The sequence below is a fragment of the Cherax quadricarinatus genome, unplaced genomic scaffold (genome assembly GCF_038502225.1).
Source record: "Cherax quadricarinatus isolate ZL_2023a unplaced genomic scaffold, ASM3850222v1 Contig370, whole genome shotgun sequence".
NCBI lineage: Eukaryota > Metazoa > Arthropoda > Malacostraca > Decapoda > Parastacidae > Cherax > Cherax quadricarinatus.
This window is the reverse complement of record NW_027195396.1, coordinates 55,787-75,926: the sequence shown is the minus strand read 5'-3', so window position 1 is coordinate 75,926 and position 20,140 is coordinate 55,787. Positions and strand designations below refer to the sequence as shown.

The following is a 20,140-nucleotide window of genomic DNA, read 5'->3' as shown; positions in this document are numbered from 1 at the left end:
AAACGTCCTCTCAAGAAACTGCCATAAAACTCACAGACTGTCTTATTCACACATCGGTCAGCGTATTCTACCACTCATATACACAACCAACATTTCTTACTTATAAGTTTTTTAGCTCTTTCCAATTTGAGTGCGCAGAGTTTCTGCTCAGCCTCGAGGTTCTCCTTCTCGCGGCAGGAGAGAGAAAACCGGCGCTGAAGTACTTCCAACTTCTCCTCGAGCTCCCGGAGTTGAACTCTCTTGGCCTCGACGACAGACATGAGGGCAGCGACCTCAGCCTCGGCTTCTGCCAGACGCTCTCTCTTGGGGGCTACAATCTACAAGCAAAATTGCAGTATTACTGGTATGTAATAATAACAACAGCAATAATAATAATAATAATAATAATAATAATAATAATAATAATAATAATAATAATAATAATAATAATAATAATAATAATAATAATAATAATAATAATACAATTATGGATTTAAAAAGGCATATGAGAGGAAAGCTAGCAATGAGGCAGATGGTGCAAATGTATGGGATACTTAGTATGTTGCTAAAACTTGCCTGTAGTGAAGATCAGGTTAAAATAAGTAGAGATCCTTAAACAAGGATGTGTAATGTAACCATTGTTGTTTAACATAAGTATAGAAAGGGATGTCAAAGAAGTGAATGCTAGGGTGCTACGGGGAGGTGTGACATTAAAAGATAGTTTGATACTAGTTATAGTTAGGATGGTGGGTAAATTTAGGATTATAAATTCAATAAATAAACTAAAAATAAACATAGAAAGGACCAAGGTGAGGAGTGTAAGGAAAGGTTTATGCAATTAAAGATTGTATATCAGACCAGAGGAAGGAGGCCTAGAGGAAGTGAGTGTATTCTGGTACCTGGAATTGCATATGTCGGAAGATGGGGTGTTAAAATAAACTTACGGGGCCGGGAAGGGAAGGCTGGGGTTTAGAAGGGAATTAGATTGGGACAAAATGGAGAAAATCATAAATGTAAATTTGGATAAAGAATAACTTTATCAGTGAATTTTTTACCTACCTCCCACTGTAAGAACTGGATCTGTATAAGTTAGAAGATGCAACTTCTTGTTTTTTCTGGCATATTTCTATGCTTCGTCCAGTGCTGGAAATACATCAGTATAAAACAAACCAGGGAACGGGTGGGGTTAGAACCCATGGCAAGTGAGTCGTAAAATTCCAGGTCAATGCATAAGCCACTGGGCCAGCTGGCTACAATAAGATTCATCTAACTAGGTACATTTATACTCCATAGGGAGTGTGAGTGAAAAGCTCATTAGACAGGAGTAGTGGAAGTATGAATGTATGAATGAATGGTGTTGGTAGTTTGTTGGGCAGTTTGGTTCTTCTGTTAGGTGGGTGCATCGTTCCCGCTATCCCCATCCCCCTTCTGCACCCGGTGGGATGTGACGAGTGTCTCTCAGACCTGTGGTCAGTCACTTGACTTGTGGCTCCCATCAAATCTGAAAGCATTCTTTCAGCTCCTGTTTAATTTATTATGTGTTTGGGCTAATTGCATTTCAAAAAGAGCTTCACTCTTGTTAGACTTTTATGCTGCAAATTCTTCCTGTCCTGATTTGGACTTACGTAGTGTAGCATCACTGAATCTTCATCATTTCTTTTAAAGGCCGTACGCCTATCATGTTGAGTGATTTTTCAAGTGGTGTGTAACTTTGTATTTCTTTATTTTACTATTGAATGTCGCCTTGGGTCATCCGCCACAGGCGAAATATGAAGGAAGCATAGATCTGAATGCCAATCTGACATCTCTTCCTACACTGGACCCCATTCCATGACCACCCAGTCAGCTACACACCATTCCACCTGCGTTTTAAGGTGCTTCTTTACTGGCGACTCAACTGCTTCACAAGTGTTGTGGTGGTTAGAGGATCCCAGTCAACTTCTGTTCGTCAGAATCTTTACTCGTGTTGGGAGTCACTGTCTACTCAGTTTGTCAAAAGTCACGTGCACCTGTGAGCCCCCCCCCCCCCCATCAACAACGGCTCAGCGTTCCAAACCACGATTCAGAGCTACGTGCCCAGAACACCTACATATTGTGTACATATTAGCTTTGAGTCACTAATTATTTATATATTTAATTTTTCATTGCTTAAAGTAGGATTAATTTCATGTTTAAGTGTTTTATATTTACTATTTTTTATTAAAAAAATTTATCTTATTATTATGGTATTATTGATTTTTCTATCTTTTAAATTGCATGAGGAGGAACCAGCCTTACCAAATTCTCTTTAAGGTTTAGATAGAGCTGCAGAACCTTCACAGGGAGGTTATCATAGGCACCAACATGACCACAGAGCTGCAGAACCTTCACAGGGAGGTTATCATAGGCACCAACATGACCACAAAGCTGCAGAACCTTCACAGGGAGGTTATCATAGGCACCAACATGACCACAGAGCTGCAGAACCTTCACAGGGAGGTTATCATAGGCACCAACATGACCACAGAGCTGCAGAACCTTCACAGGGAGGTTATCATAGGCACCAACATGACCACAGAGCTGCAGAACCTTCACAGGGAGGTTATCATAGGCACCAACATGACCACAGAGCTGCAGAACCTTCACAGGGAGGTTATCATAGGCACCAACATGACCACAGAGCTGCAGAACCTTCACAGGGAGGTTATCATAGGCACCAACATGACCACAGAGCTGCAGAACCTTCACAGGGAGGTTATCATAGGCACCAACATGACCACAGAGCTGCAGAACCTTCACAGGGAGGTTATCATAGGCACCAACATGACCACAGAGCTGCAGAACCTTCACAGGGAGGTTATCATAGGCACCAACATGACCACAGAGCTGCAGAACCTTCACAGGGAGGTTATCATAGGCACCAACATGACCACAAATGAAAGTTTTTGCAGATGAATCTCCCGCCAGTGTGGCTGTGGTGAACTGTAGCACAAGTTCCCTCAAAGCTGCTGGCCGGAGATTCATCTGTAAAAACTTGCGTTTGTGGTCACAGTGGTGCCCAATAAATATACCTACTTGGATGAATCTTATTGTAGCCACCTGGCCCAGTGGCTTACGCACTGGCCTGGAGTTTTATGATTCACTTGCCATGGGTTCTAGCCCTACCCATACCATGCTTTCTTTCGAATAGTGTTATAACGATTTCGTAAATTATGATAAGTCATTATTATAGTTACATCCGCTCCCGAGAGTACGAATGGGAAGTAGAAATATACTTTGATGATATTTAAATGCACTGGCTTACCATGATGTCGCCATGTCACTGCACAACAGTGATGGTTGTCTTACTAATTAGATGTTTGCTTAATTGGGTCTAAAGTCTCTCGATTTCTCAAATGGTCATGAAGCCTGCATGTAACATGTTCCTTACCTGTCGACTACACGAGAGTTATCAAGGATGCATGTCACCTGTATACCACCAGTCAAGAGAACATTAATCCTTAAAATAGGAATTATGCACCTCACGATATATATTGTACATCCTGTGTGAATATTATTATTATTATTATTATTATTATTATTATTATTATTATTATTATTATTATTATTATTATTATTATTATTATTATTATTATTCCTTGGAAAGTTCCGACGATTCGTGTCTTCTTCATTCCCCTGTGAGATAGCTAGGTTATACGTTGTTGCTTCTCGCTGCCTTTCTATCTCATACTCATGTCACTGCAATTTACACTGATGGTTCTAAATTCTTTGACGGTGTCTGGTTTGAAGCAAATTTTCCAGACCGAGTTGTATGAGGTCATTTATTAGACTCGGCTATTATTTTCACAGCTTCACTGCTGTAAGTATTACATAACAGTGGTCTGAGTTGAATAACAAATTGTATTCCTTTAAACTATATTTGGGTTTCTGTTGTTCTTAAAATCGTGTTTGGGAGACTATGTTCTCCCATCAATGTATATGACACACGTCACACTCATGGGAATCTCATGGAGAACCGCTCAACGCCACTCTGTGAGAAGTGTCAAGTTCTGGTGTCAGTTCACCGTCATTTAATAAACAGTCCTGTCTATCAGTGGGCAGGTAGAATTTACGTCCAGTACTGTCACAGCCCTAATTCACTTTATCTGACCTTCTTGCTGACATTCCCACCTTTGACAGACTCCCTCTTAGAATTTTTGTCGGCGAGTGTTTTATTGCTCCAACTTTGATTATATTTTTCCCTTTAGCACTTCCCACTACCCTTACTAACTCTGCGTCTTGCAAACTCTTAACTCTCGCTGGCCTTTCATCTTTGTATATTATAGCTTTAACACATCCTGTCCTGCAGCGTTGTATGACCCTTGTGGGTTTAGCGCTTAGTTTTGATTGTAATACTAGTGCTGCTACTACTACTATTGCTACTAATAATAATGATAATTATTATTATTAAAATAGTGGAGATAGGAAGTACAGTTCCTGCACGCTGAAGGACGGATGCTTTATAACTGTAGCGTAAGAGCGCCTCTGGCAAGACAGTGATGGAGTGAATGATGATGAAAGTTTTTCTTTTTCGGGCCACCCTGCCTTGGTGGGAAACGGCTGATATGTCAATGATGATAAAAAATAATAATTTTATTCTTCGTCTTATTATTATTATTATTATTATTACTGTTATTATTGTTATTTTGTATTAAGAATAGTTTTCTCCCTGCCAAGCAAGGTCACCGGTGAAAGAGCATTGCCTCGAATTCCGAGTTTTAACAAGCTGAAGTCAAAAACCAGGAACCACATCTAGTGACTCATAAAAACCTTAACGATCTTGCGCATAATCTTAATTTATTAAACGAACACTCGGAGCTACTTGGGTCAGTATTGCTCCAGTAGAATTTAATTCACCCAAACAAAAGAATCAGTTTTTTTTCAGAAAGTGACAGAAAGGCCTAGAAACTTATTTTAAATTGGAGGAATAAAAATGCTACTGTTGTGATGTTAATGAACTTTTCGATGTTTTGGTTCAACATTATGATCCTGGAGTATGACGCTCGTTTATTTATTCCAGCAAAACAAGTCTGAAGGCAGTCTTACTTAACAAGTCTGAAGGCAGTCTTACTTAACAAGTCTGAAGGCAGTCTTACTTAACAAGTCTGAAGGCAGTCTTACTTAACAAGTCTGAAGGCAGTCTTACTTAACACTGACAACACTCTGCCAAGTCTACCTTTAGCTCTAGTTTGAGACTTGAAAGAAACATATGAAACAATGCAAAACTTGTCATTCTCATCAAATATGAGAAGTCTGGGTGAAAATCTGTGGTGACCTGAACTCAACAAGTGTGTTACTGGGAATGCAAGGTAGATTGACAAGTACTGCAGTTTACCATGCCTGTGGGGACAGTCAAGATACTAAGCAACACTACGTGGCCAACTGGAGAACTGTATGAGGCAGAAGTGATTAAAGTTCAACACAGGATATTTGTCGATCATTTAAAACTCCTCAGAATTCTGGACAGATAAAATGCAGGATTTCCCTATCTGAAGGGCAGACTTCCCAAATAAGGACACAAACTGAAGAATGATATTTTCATCACACCTCAAATTCAGAGGTTGCTAAATGATCGTTATTTTTGAAGATGACTTACATCCAAGAACACTTGAGTAGGTTTACTGGGATGCCGGATGTCTCTCAATATTCATTTTCACCTTAATTTTTCCCCGCCAAACTATGGTGACGTTAGTGATGAACACTGCGAGCGGTTTTAGCAAGAGACAGCCATTAAGCAGAAACTATCTATCGGTTTAATTGCTCCTGCTGGATATTGGTGTGAGAGAGTGATACTGAGCACAAGCTAGCCTAAAAAACTGTTATGTAAATATGTTTGTATGACTATGGAAATTTATTTGTTTTGCTTGTTAAACACACACACACACACACACACACACACACACACACACACACACACACACACACACACACACACACACACACACACACACACACACACTGTGACAAGCGGGGTTCCACAGGGGTCAGTCCTAGGACCTGTGCTGTTCTTGGTATACGTGAACGACATAACGGAAGGGATAGACTCAGAAGTGTCCTTGTTTGCAGATGATGTGAAGTTAATGAGAAGAATCGAATCGGACGAGGATCAGGCAGGACTACAAAGAGATCTGGACAGGCTACAAGCCTGGTCCAGCAACTGGCTCCTTGAATTTAACCCTGCCAAATGCATAGTCATGAAGATTGGGGAAGGGCAAAGAAGACCGCAGACACAATATAGTTTAGATGGCCAAAGACTGCAAACCTCACTCAAGGAAAAAGATCTGGGGGTGAGTATAACACCGAGCATATCTCCTGAGGCGCACATCAATCAGATAACTGCTGCAGCATACGGGCGCCTGGCAAACCTACGGATAGCGTTCCGATACCTCAGTAAGGATTCGTTTAAGACTCTGTACACCATCTACGTCAGGCCCATACTGGAGTATGCAGCACCAGTTTGGAATCCACACCTAGTCAAGCACGTCAAGAAATTAGAGAAAGTGCAAAGGTTTGCAACAAGACTAGTCCCAGAGCTACGGGGATTGTCCTATGAAGAAAGGTTGAGGGAAATCGGCCTGACGACACTGGAGGCCAGGAGGGTCAGGGGAGACATGATAACGACATATAAAATACTGCGCGGAATAGACGAGGTGGACAAAGACGGGATGTTCCAGAGATGGGACACAGACACAAGAGGTCACAATTGGAAGTTGAAGACTCAGATGAATCAAAGGGATGTTAGGAAGTATTTCTTCAGTCATAGAGTAGTCAGGCCATGGAATAGCCTAGAAAGTGATGTGGTGGAGGCAGGAACCATACATAGTTTTAAGGCGAGGTATGATAGAGCTCATGGGGCAGGGAGAGAGAGGACCTAGTAGCAATCAGCGAAGAGGCGGGGCCAGGAGCTGTGACTCGACCCCTGCAACCACAAATAGGTGAGTACAAATAGGTGAGTACACACACACACATACACACACACACACACACACACACACACACACACACACACACACACACACACACACACACACACACACACACACACACACACACACACACACACATACACACACATCTTCTTGGACTGCAAGAAGGCCTTTGACACAGTTCCTCACAAGAGATTAGTGCAGAAGCTAGAGCATCAGGCACATATAACAGGAAGGGCACTGCAATGGATCAGAGAATACCTGACAGGGAGGCAACAACGAGTCATGGTACGTAATGATGTATCACAGTGGGCACCTGTGACGAGCGGGGTCCCACAGGGGTCGGTCCTAGGACCAGTGCTATTTTTGGTATATGTGAACGACATGACGGAAGGGTTAGACTCAGAAGTGTCCCTGTTTGCAGATGATGTGAAGTTAATGAGGAGAATTAAATCTGATGAGGACCAGGCAGGACTTCAAAGAGACCTGGACAGACTGGACACCTGGTCCAGCAAATGGCTTCTCGAATTTAATCCTGCCAAATGCAAAGTCATGAAGATGGGGGAGGGGCACAGAAGACCACAGACAGAGTATAGGCTAGGTGGCCAAAGACTGCAAACCTCACTCAAGGAGAAAGATCTTGGGGTGAGTATAACACCAAGCATGTCTCCGGAAGCACACATCAATCAGATAACTGCTGCAGCATATGGGCGCCTGGCAAACCTGAGAACAGCATTCCGATACCTTAGTAAGGAATCATTCAAGACACTGTACACCGTGTATGTCAGGCCCATACTGGAGTATGCAGCACCTGTTTGGAACCCGCACTTGATAAAGCACGTCAGGAAACTAGAGAAAGTACAAAGGTTTGCGACAAGGTTAGTTCCAGAGCTAAGGGGAATGTCCTATGAAGAAAGATTAAGGGAAATCGGCCTGACCTCACTGGAGGACAGGAGGGTCAGGGGAGACATGATAACGACATATAAAATACTGCGTGGAATAGACAAGGTGGACAAAGACAGGATGTTCCAGGGAGGGGACACAGAAACAAGAGGCCACAATTGGAAGTTGAAGACACAAATGAGTCAGAGAGATAGTAGGAAGTATTTCTTCAGTCATAGAGTTGTAAGGCAGTGGAATAGCCTAGAAAATGACGTAGTGGAGGCAGGAACCATACACAGTTTTAAGACGAGGTTTGATAAAGCTCATGGAGCGGGGAGAGAGAGGGCCTAGTAGCAACCGGTGAAGAGGCGGGGCCAGGAGCTAGGACTCGACCCCTGCAACCACAAATAGGTGAGTACAAATAGGTGAGTACATACACACACACACACACACACACACACACACACACACACACACACACACACACACACACGATACATAATAGTTATGAACAAATGAGACCAAGAGATAGGGAGAGAAAAGCAGTGGGAGGAGAGGGAGAGATCAGTCTTCATACATGGGCTTCAGGAGAGCGACGGGAGGACGTACAATGAAAGACGGTGGAGAGAAAGAGATTGAAAATATTATCAAACGAGAGAGGAGGACATGACTGAATTCAGGAAGAATTCGGCCAATCAAAGTGATTTTTGAAGATAGAAACAGTGTGGAACAAGATCCGGCAGCAGAAACTACAGCTAAAGGAATCAACAACATACTGGAGAGTGTTCCTAGATAACAACAGAACGGTAAGAGAACGACAGAAGTTGAGAGATAGGACACAAAAACGAACGGAGCAAGAAGGAGAGAGAAGGCTAGAGTCAGTAGGGGAGAACAAGAGTCGAGTCAAGCAGCAAGTGCAAACAACCACAGAACCACCCACAGAACCCCACAACCAAACATATTCTCCCAAAACAAAAAACACCCCACACTCACAGCCACAACCCCACTTTATGCAGTAGAACCCCACAGCCCCCTGCCAGGTCTCCCACTCCCCCAGCCCCCACAAACCCCCCAGAATACAGTGCTGGAGAGGAAACTTAAGGTTTGGTACACCAGTGCTGATGGAATATCGAATAAGTGAAAGAAGTGGCATGAAAGAATCACAGATGCATCACCAGACATCATAGCTCTCACGGAAACGAAGCTCACAGGAATGATAACAGACATCATATTTCCAACTGGAAAGGCAGATGGAATAGAAGGGGTGGAGGAATTGCACTGATAATCAAAAACCAATGGAATTTTCAGGAGATGGCAAAGGAAGACACAGGAGAAGCAAGGGGCTACATAATAGGAACACTTCTGACTGGAGGTCCCAAGATGGTGACTGCATTGTTATATAACCCACCACAGAATAGCAGGAGGCCAAGACAAGAATATGATGAGAGCAACAAAGACATGGCTGATGTGACAAGAAGGGCTCATGTGAGCAGGGCAAAGCTACTGATTGTGGGTGATTTCAGTCAAAAATAAATTGACTGGGAAAACCTGGAGCAACATTGGGGCCGAGAAACATGGAGGGCTAAGATGATGGAGGTGGTACTGGAAAACCTCGTGCATCAACACGTTAGGGACACTACCAGAGAGAGAGAGAAGAAGACGATCCAGCAAGACTTGACATTGTATTCACCATGAGTACTTCAGATATTGAGAACATCATACATGAAAGCCACTTCGGAGCTACTGATTACGTGGTCCTGAGCTTCGAATATATAGAATTACAAGTGGGAAAAGAAGCAGGAAGGGCAGGACGAATGAAGCCAGACTTCAAAAGAGGTGACTACACTGGCATGAGGAACTTTCTACATGAGGATCAGTGGGAAAAAGATTTAGCAGGAAAATCAGTAAACGAGATGGAATGTGTGACAACAATATGCAAGGAAGCAGAAGAGAGGTTTGTACCCAAGGGCAACAGAAATAATCAGAAGGCCAGGATGGAGGCCCAGCGACAGTACTAAAATGACAGAGGAGTGAAAGCTAAGTCCAACCTGAAGCTGTTGTACAGGCACATCAGTAGGAAAACAAGAGTCAAGGATCAGGTAATCAGGCTGAGGAAGGAGAGTAGGGAGATCACAAGAAACGACCGAGAAGTATGTGAAGAGCTAAACAAGAGATTTAAAGAAGTATTCACAGTGGAGACAGAAAGGACTCCAGAAAGCCAGAGTGGTGGGGTACACCATTAAGTGCTGGACACAATACATACAATAGAGGAGGAGGTGAAGAGGCTGCTAGACGAACTAGATTCCTCAAGGATGATGGGGTCGGGCAACATCTCTCCATGGGAACAGAGAGGGAACAGATGTGTGTGCCACTAACAAAATATCTATTTATTTACAAAATATCTATTTATTTTATTTATTTATTTATTTAATGTCTTTGCAAACAGTACATTGAGATTGTGTATATACAATAGTAGATTGCAATACAAAGAGAGCCTCTATTATGCCTAGGCATAACAGAGCGACTACCTAAGGTGTGGAAGACAGCAAATTTTTAAGAAAGGAGACGGACACGCAGCACTAAACCAAGAACCAATGTCATTAACATGTATAGTATGCAAAGTCATGGGGAAGATTATCAGGAGAACAGTGGTGGAGCACCAAGAAAGGAGTGAGCTTTTTAATGACAACCAGCACAGTTTCAAGGAAGGGAAATCCTGTGTCACAAACCTACTGGAGTTCTATGACAAGGTGATGGCAATCAGGCAAGAGAGAGAGGGGTGGGTACACTGTGTTTTCTTGGACTGTGACAAGGCTTTTGACACAGTTCCACACAAGAGATTAGTGCAAAAGTTGGGGGACCAGGCAGGTATAACAGGAAAGGCACTGCAATGGATCAGAAAATACCGGACAGGAAGGCAACAACAAGTCATGGTAAGTGATGAGGTGTCAGACTGGGCGCCTGTGACGAGCGGGGTTCCAAAGGGGTCCGTTCTAGGGCAGGTGATGTCTCTGGTATATGTGAATGACATGACGGAAGGGATAGACTCAAAATTGTCCCTGCTTGCAGACGATGTGAAGTTAATGAGGAAAATTCAACTGGACGACAATCAGGCAGGAATATAAAGGAATCTGGACAGGCTGCAAGACTGGTAGAGAAACCAGCTCCTAGAGTTTAACCCTACCAAGTGCAAAGTCATGAAGATCAGGGAAGGGCAAAGAAGACTGCAGACAGAGTACAGTCTAGCGGGCCTAAGACTGCAAACCTTATTCAAGGAAAAGGACCTTGGCATGAGCATAATACCGAGCACATCTCCTGAGGTGCACATCAACCAAAAAACAGCTGCAGCACATGGACAGCTAGCAAACCTAAGAATAGCGTTCTGGCACCTCAATAAGGAATCGTTCAGGAGTCTGCACACAGTGTATGGTAGGCCCATAGATGAGTATGCAGCACAAGTTTGGAACCCACACCTGATCAAGCACGTCGAGAAAATAGAGAAAGTGGAAAGGTTTGCAAGAAGACTAGTCCTGGAGCTAAGGGGCATGTCCGACTAGAAGTACACGCACACACACACTACACACACACACACACACACACACACACACACACACACACACACACACACACACACACACACACACACACACACACACACACACACACAGAGTGAACAGGCAAAAGGGGGGGGTTGGCCTGTACATTGCAGAGTCACTTGTTTGCACAGAACTGCTTAATGCCTCAAATGATGTAGTGGAAGTTTTAGCAGTAAAGGTCGAGAACCAAAACCTAGTCATTGTGGTAGTCTACAAGCCTCCGGATGCAACATCCCAGCAATTCCAGGAACAGCTGTTAAAAATTGACCACTGTCTGGAAAATCTTCCAGCTCCTGCACCCAACATCTTGCTCCTGGGGGATTTCAACTTAAGGCACCTAAAATGGAGGAATATAGCAAATAATATTGTTGCAGTAATAACACCAGGAGGCAGCTCTGATGAAAACTCACACTCACACGAGCTTTTAAATCTCTGCACAAAATTCAATTTAAACCAGCAAATAATAGAGCCTACTAGACTGGAGAATACACTAGACCTCATCTTCACTAACAATGATGATCTGATAAGAAATGTCACCATATCAAAAACAATATACTCAGATCACAACATAACTGAGGTTCAGACATGTATGCGTGGAGCCCCAGACCGACAAAATGAGACTAGTCACGAGGGAGCATTCACCAAATTCAACTTCAATAACAAAAACATAAAGTGGGACCAAGTAAACCAAGTCCTAACCGATATAAGCTGGGAAGATATACTAAGCAACACAGACCCCAACTTATGCCTAGAACAGATTAACTCGGTGGCACTCGATGTATGCACAAGGCTTATTCCTCTAAGAAAAAGGAAGAGTAGATGTAAAATAGAAAGAGACAGGCGCTCCCTTTACAGGCGACGGAAAAGAATAACAGAGCGGCTAAAAGAGGTCAATATATCTGAAATGCGTAGGGAGACACTGGTCAGAGAAATAGCAAGCATCGAACTTAAGCTAAAAGAATCCTTTAAGAGTCAGGAATCGCGGGAAGAACTAAAAGCCATAAATGAAATCGAAAGAAACCCAAAGTATTTCTTCTCCTATGCCAAATCAAAATCGAGAACAACGTCCAGTATTGGGCCCCTACTTAAACAAGATGGGTCCTACACAGATGACAGCAAGGAAATGAGTGAGCTACTCAAGTCCCAATATGACTCAGTTTTTAGCAATCCGCTAACCAGACTGAGAATCGAAGATCAAAATGAATTTTTTATGAGAGAACCACAAAATTTGATTAACACAAGCCTATCCGATGTTATCCTGACGCCAAATGACTTCGAACAGGCGATAAATGACATGCCCATGCACTCTGCCACAGGGCCAGACTCATGGAACTCTGTGTTCATCAAAAACTGCAAGAAGCCCCTATCACGAGCCTTTTCCATCCTATGGAGAGGGAGCATGGACACGGGGGTTGTCCCTCAGTTACTAAAAACAACAGACATAGCCCCACTCCACAAAGGGGGCAGTAAAGCAACAGCAAAGAACTACAGACCAATAGCACTAACATCCCATATCATAAAAATCTTTGAAAGGGTCCTAAGAAGCAAGATCACCACCCATCTAGAAACCCATCAGTTACACAACCCAGGGCAACATGGGTTTAGAACAGGTAGCTCCTGTCTGTCTCAACTATTGGATCACTACGACAAGGTCCTAAATGCACTAGAAGACAAAAAGAATGCAGATGTAATATATACAGACTTTGCAAAAGCCTTCGACAAGTGTGACCATGGCGTAATAGCGCACAAAATGCGTGCTAAAGGAATAACAGGAAAAGTCGGTCGATGGATCTATAATTTCCTCACTAACAGAACACAGAGAGTAGTCGTCAACAGAGTAAAGTCCGAGGCAGCTACGGTGAAAAGCTCTGTTCCACAAGGCACAGTACTAGCTCCCATCTTGTTCCTCATCCTCATATCCGACATAGACAAGGATGTCAGCCACAGCACCGTGTCTTCCTTTGCAGATGACACCCGAATCTGCATGACAGTGTCTTCCATTGCAGACACTGCAAGGCTCCAGGCGGACATCAACCAAATCTTTCAGTGGGCTGCAGAAAACAATATGAAGTTCAACGATGAGAAATTTCAATTACTCAGATATGGTAAACATGAGGAAATTAAATCTTCATCAGAGTACAAAACAAATTCTGGCCACAAAATAGAGCGAAACACCAACGTCAAAGACCTGGGAGTGATTATGTCGGAGGATCTCACCTTCAAGGACCATAACATTGTATCAATCGCATCTGCTAGAAAAATGACAGGATGGATAATGAGAACCTTCAAAACTAGGGAGGCCAAGCCCATGATGACACTCTTCAGGTCACTTGTTCTATCTAGGCTGGAATATTGCTGCACTCTAACAGCACCTTTCAAGGCAGGTGAAATTGCCGACCTAGAAAATGTACAGAGAACTTTCACGGCGCGCATAACGGAGATAAAACACCTCAATTACTGGGAGCGCTTGAGGTTTCTAAACCTGTATTCCCTGGAATGCAGGAGGGAGAGATACATGATTATATACACCTGGAAAATCCTAGAGGGACTAGTACTGAACTTGCACACGAAAATCACTCACTACGAAAGCAAAAGACTTGGCAGACGATGCACCATCCCCCCAATGAAAAGCAGGGGTGTCACTAGCACGTTAAGAGACCATACAATAAGTGTCAGGGGCCCGAGACTGTTCAACTGCCTCCCAGCACACATAAGGGGGATTACCAACAGACCCCTGGCAGTCTTCAAGCTGGCACTGGACAAGCACCTAAAGTCAGTTCCTGACCAGCCGGGCTGTGGCTCGTACGTTGGTTTGCGTGCAGCCAGCAGCAACAGCCTGGTTGATCAGGCTCTGATCCACCAGGAGGCCTGGTCACAGACCGGGCCGCGGGGGCGTTGACCCCCGGAACTCTCTCCAGGTAAACTCCAGGTCCAGGTAAACTCCACACACACACACTGCGTCTAGCCAAGGATTCGAACCCATGTTGTTTTGGCCCGCCTCATGGTGAACAAAAACACATGACGCTCTAACATACAGGACTGCGCAATCCTACAAGAACCAAGCATCCAGCCAGGCTAGGTGTGTTACCTTGGTCCAAGGACATACGGTTATGTGGGTGCCTCTTGAGTTAATTTCATTCTACTCCCTGTTTGGTGTACTAGCTCAACAAGCAGTATAATATATTATTGTAACGATGAACGAGTTGAATTGATCAATAACAACACTGCGACTAGCCAAGGACTGGAACCCATGTTGTTTTGGCTCGCCTTATGGAGAGCAAAAACACATGATGCTCTAACCTGCAGGAACACGCAATCCTACAAGAATCAAGCACCTAGCCAAGCTAGGTGTGTTATTTTGGTCCGACGACATATTCTGAGTAAATTTCGTTCTACTCCCTGTTTGGTGTACTAGCCCAGCAAGTAGTATTAATTTATATTATTGGAACCACGAACGAGTGGTATTGATCAGCAACAACACTGCGACTAGCCAAGGATTCGAACCCATGTTGTTTTGGCCTGTCTTGGCTAGTCGCAATGTTGTTATTAATCAATACCACTCGTTCGTGGTTACAATAATATAAAATAGTATAAAATAATATTGGTCAATTAGCAAGAACTCATTTAAAATTAAGATGTAAAGATATATATTTCTTCATATATATTAACGTAAAAATTTATAATTTTGTGCCAAAAGAACCTTACAAAACTTACCTAACTTTATTATAACAAACGCAACTTAATTTAGCCTATTGGAACTAAATATATTTTAGATAAGTTTGCAATAATTTAATAATAAACAAACCATGGAAATAATTTTTTTTTGTTAGGTTCAGAATGATTTTTGCTAAATTATTGCATACACAAATTTTTGCTTGCCTTTTTTCGGCAAGAACAGTGTTGCTACTTAACCCAAAATCGCAAGTTTTACCTATTCGGAAAGGGAACCCCAAATGCAGAGGTCTGATGGAAGTCAAAAGCGTCCTGATGGAGCCACTATCCTACCCTGGAAGGATGGAAAACACTACTTGGAACTACACCTGTGACGCCACATTGGCAGACACCTACTTGCCATACTCCGTAGCTGAAGGGAGTGGAGCTGTCAACCATAGGGAGACCCAGAAGTCCCACAAATATGAAAGCCTTCCCCCTTGCTATAACTTCATCCCACTAGGAACAGAGACCCTTGGAGTATGGGGCAAGTGTGTTCTAAAGTTCCTCAAAGAGCTGGGTGAAAAACTCATTTTAGTCACCAAGGACCACAGGGCAGCGAGATTCCTCTTTCAGAGACTTAGTGTTGCATTCCAAAGGGAAAATGCCTGCATCATTCTGGGCACGCGGTCCACCGCTGGGGAGCTGGACGAAGTATTCGAGATGTAGCTCTGAGTTGTTATCTATGCTGTTGTACTCCCTATTATATTTTTGTCAATGCATTTTCGCTTTAAATAAAGTATATACAAAATATAGAGGGTGGTCTTCTTACCTGGAGTCTACCTGGAGGTTACTCCGGGTATCAACGCCCCTGCGGCCCTGTCCACAACCAGGCCTCTTGGTGGATCAGGGCCTAATCAACCAGGCTGTTACTGCTGGTGGCACATAGTCCAATGTACGAACCACAGCCCGGCTAATCTGGCACTTACTTTAGGTATCTGCCCAGTTCTCTCTTGAAGGCAGCCAGGGGCCTATTGGTAATTCCCCTTATGCTTGGTGGGAGGCTGTTGAACAGTCTTGGGCCTTGAACACCTATAGTGTTTTCTCTTAGTGTACAAATGGCGCCCCTACTTTTAATTGGGGGTATTTTGCATTGCCTGCCCAGTCTTTTACTTTCGTAGGGAGTGATTTCTGAGTGCAGATTCGGGACCATTCCTTCTACGATTTTCCATCGAGTACAAGTCAAGTGTTTCCAAGTGTTCTCAGTAGTTCAGGTGCTTGATAGAACTTATACATAGGAGAAAACAATCTTCAAACAGCTTCAGGGAGAACCTTGAGTTTTCCCTGAAGCAAGCTTATTCTTTTCTCTGAGGATGAGGGTCCCCAGGACAGTTCCAGAGGTGGTACCAGTCCGGCTATATAAAAATCACCGGTTTCCCTGAATCCCTTCACTAAATATTACCCTGCTCACACTCCAACAGTTCGTCAGGTCATAAAATCATTCGTCTCCATTCACTCCTATCTAACACGCTCACACATGCTTGCTGGAAGTTCAAGCCCCTCACCCACAAAAATTCCTTTACCCTCTCCCTCCAACCTTTTCGAGGACGGCCCATACCACGCCTTCCTTCCCATACAGATTTATATGCTCTCCAAGTCATTCTACTTTGATCCATTCTCTCTAAGTGACCAAACCACCTCAACAACCCCTCTTCAGCCCTCTGACTAATACTTTTATTAACTCCACACCTCCTAATTTCCACACTCCGAACTGTCTGCATAATATTTACACCACACATTGCCCTAAGACAGAACATCTCCACTGCCTCCAACTGTCCCCTCGCTGCAGCATTTTCAACCCAAGCTTCACACCTATAAAAGAGTGTTGGTACCACTATACTTTCATACATTACATTCTTTGCCTCCATGGATAACTTTTTTTTTTTGTCTTCACAAACACCTCAATGCACCAATCACCTTTTTTCTTCATCAATTCTATGATTAACCTCGTCCTTCATAAATCCATCTGCTGACACATCAACTCTCAAATATCTGAAAACATTCACTTCTTCCATACTCCTTCTCACCAATGTGATATCCAATTTTTCATTATCTAAATCATTTGATACTCTCATCACCTTACTCTTATCTATGTTCATTTTCAACTTTCTACCTTTACACACTCTCCCAAACTTGTCCACTAACCTTTGCAACTTTTCTTTAGAATCACTCATAAGCACAGTATGATCAGCAAAAAGTAACTGTGCCAACTTCTAATTTGTACTTGATTCCTCATAATCTAATCCCACCCCTCTCCCCAAGACCCTAGCATTTACTCCTTTCACAACCCCATATATAAATGTATTAAACAACCATTGTGACATTACACATCCCTGTCGAAGACCTACTTTTACCGGGTAGTAATCTCCCTCTCTCCTACACCTGAGCCTCTGTATCCTCATTTTGTAACAGCATTTAGTAACTTACTACCTATTCCATACATTTGTAACATCTGCCACTACTAAAAGATGTGATACCTCCCTGGCCAGTGCATGAAATTACCGTATTTCTTTCTTCATTTACATTTGAAACTTCCTCAAAATATTCCCGCCATCTACCCAATTTCTCCAGCTCCCCATCTACTAACTCCCCTACTCTGGTTTTAACTGACAAATCCATTCATTCCTAGACCTTTCTTAACTTGTTTATCTCACTCCAAATTTTTTTCTTATTTTCTGCAAAATTTCTTGACAGTTCCTCTCCTTTTGCACTTTCTCAAAACTTTCTTCACCTTTCTTTTACTCTCCATATACTCTACTCTTCTTATAACACTTCTGTTTTGTAAAAACTTCTCATAAGCTACCTTTTTCTCTTTTATCACACCTTTTACTTCATCATTCCACCAATCACTCCTCTTTCCTCCTACACCCACCCTCATATAGCTACAAACATTTGCCACACATTCAAATACTGCATTTTTAAACCTATCCTAACCCTCTTCAACACCCCCTCCCCCCACTACTCATACTTAAATTAGCCCACCTTTCTGCCAATAGTTGCTTATCTCACCCTAACTTCCTCCTTCTTTAGTTTATATACTTTCACTTCTCTCTTACTTGCTGTTGCCATTTTCCTTTTGTCCCATCTACCTCTTACTCTAACTGTATCTACAAATAAATAATGATTCGATATATCAGTTGCCCCCCTATAAACATACACATCCTGAAACCTACCCATCAACCTTTAATCCACCAATACATAATCTAACAAACTACTTTCATTGTGTGTTGTGTCATACCTTGTATACTTATTTATCCTCTTTTTCATAAAATGTGTATTACTTAATACCAAGCCTCTTTCTATACATAGCTCATTTAAAGGCTCCCCATATTGATTTATCCCTGACACCCCAAGTTTACCTACTACTCCCTCCACAACATTTTCACCCACTTTTGCATTGAGATCCCAACCACAAGTACTCTCACACTTGGTTCAACACTCCATACACACACTCACTCAATATTTCCCAAAATCTCTGTCTCTCCTCTACACTTCTCAGATGCACAGCATCTGGTTATCTTTATTGTAGACGTTTCGCCATCCAGTGGCTTTATCAATACATATTCAAGGACATAATTAGAAGACAGTAGAACTATATACAAAAGATGAGGTAATCAGTCCCTCAGCCTTGGATCCAAGTTGGTGTTGAGAGCACTGTGGTGGTAGAGATTCTGAAGCAAAAGCAAGGAGACTGGCGTTTTAAATAGGCGTCAGTGGATAGGGACCTGTAGCAGACAAGGGCATAGTCACTGGTAGGCGGGATTCCCCAGTGGAAGTAGGTCCTAACCAAAGGGAATGGTTAGTTGTAGTAGCTGTGAAGAAGGTCTTCTAGATGTTCTCTGAACGAAGATTCCATGATGTTGCAGTGTCTGACAAGTTGTGAATTTCCTTCAGAATCTCTACCACCACGGTGCTCTCAGCACTAACTCCAAGGCTGAGGGGCTGATTATGTCCTGTAATCAGTATTGATAAATATGTTCTGGAATCTGTATTGATAAAGCCACTGGATGGCGAAACGTCTACAATAAAGACAACCAGATGTTGCACAAGTGTCTTTACTTTCATCTTGTCCGTATTTTATACCTTTCTTGCACAACTTGTCAGACACTGCAACATCATGGAATCTTCGTTCAGAGGACATCTAGAAGACCTTCTTCACGGCTACTACAACTAACCCTTCCCTTTGGGAAGGACCTACTTCCACTGTGGAATCCCGCCTACCAGTGACTATCCCCTCGTCTGCTACACGTCCCTATCCACTGACGCCTATATATATATGCAAGTTTTCTTGCCTTTGCTTCAGAATCTCTACCACCACGGTGCTCTCAACACCAATTCTAAGGGTGAGGGACTGATTACCTCATCTTTTGTATATAGTTCTACTGTCTTCTAATTATGTCCAAGAATCTATATTGATAAAGCCACTGGATGGCAAAACGTCTACAATAAAGATAACCAGATGTTGTGTATGTGTCTTTGTTTTCAAATTCTTGGCATTTTATACCTTTCTTGAACAACTTCTCTCTTCTGCAGGTGCATAAACACTTACTATAACCCACTTTTCACATCCAACCCTTATTTTACTTCACATAATCCTTGAATTAATACATTTATATTTCCTCTTTTCCTGTCATAACTTATCCTTCAACATTATTGCTACTCCTTTTTTTAGCTCTAACTCTATTTGAAACCCGTGACCTAATCCCATTTATTACTTCCCACTGAAACTCTCCCACCCCCTTCAGCTTTGTTTCACTTAAAGCCAGGACATCCACCGTCTTCTCATTCATAACATCCACAATCATCTCTTTCTTAACATTTGCACAACATCCACGCACATTCAAACATCCCATTTTGACGGTTTTCTTCTTTTTCTATTTAGTAGGCTATTCTCGAAAAGGGGTTACTAGCCCATTGTTTCAGGAATTTTAGTTCACTTTTACAACACACATGGCTTATGAAGCAAAGATTCTTATTCCACTTCTCCTTGCATATGAAAGGAAAAGCAATAAGAATAAGAACTATTAA

At 42.6% G+C, this 20,140-nt stretch overlaps 1 protein-coding gene across 1 annotated transcript in view; it reads right to left on the bottom strand.

Moving 5' to 3' along the window:
* LOC128700454 (dynein axonemal heavy chain 7) overlaps window positions 1-20,140 on the bottom strand; it is a 166,430-nt gene that overhangs the window by 112,030 nt on the left and 34,260 nt on the right. Inside the window, exon 3 of the mRNA XM_070080379.1 lies at window positions 101-317. Coding sequence (XP_069936480.1) covers window positions 101-317 — 217 coding nt within the window. The remainder of the gene's footprint in view (window positions 1-100; window positions 318-20,140) is intronic.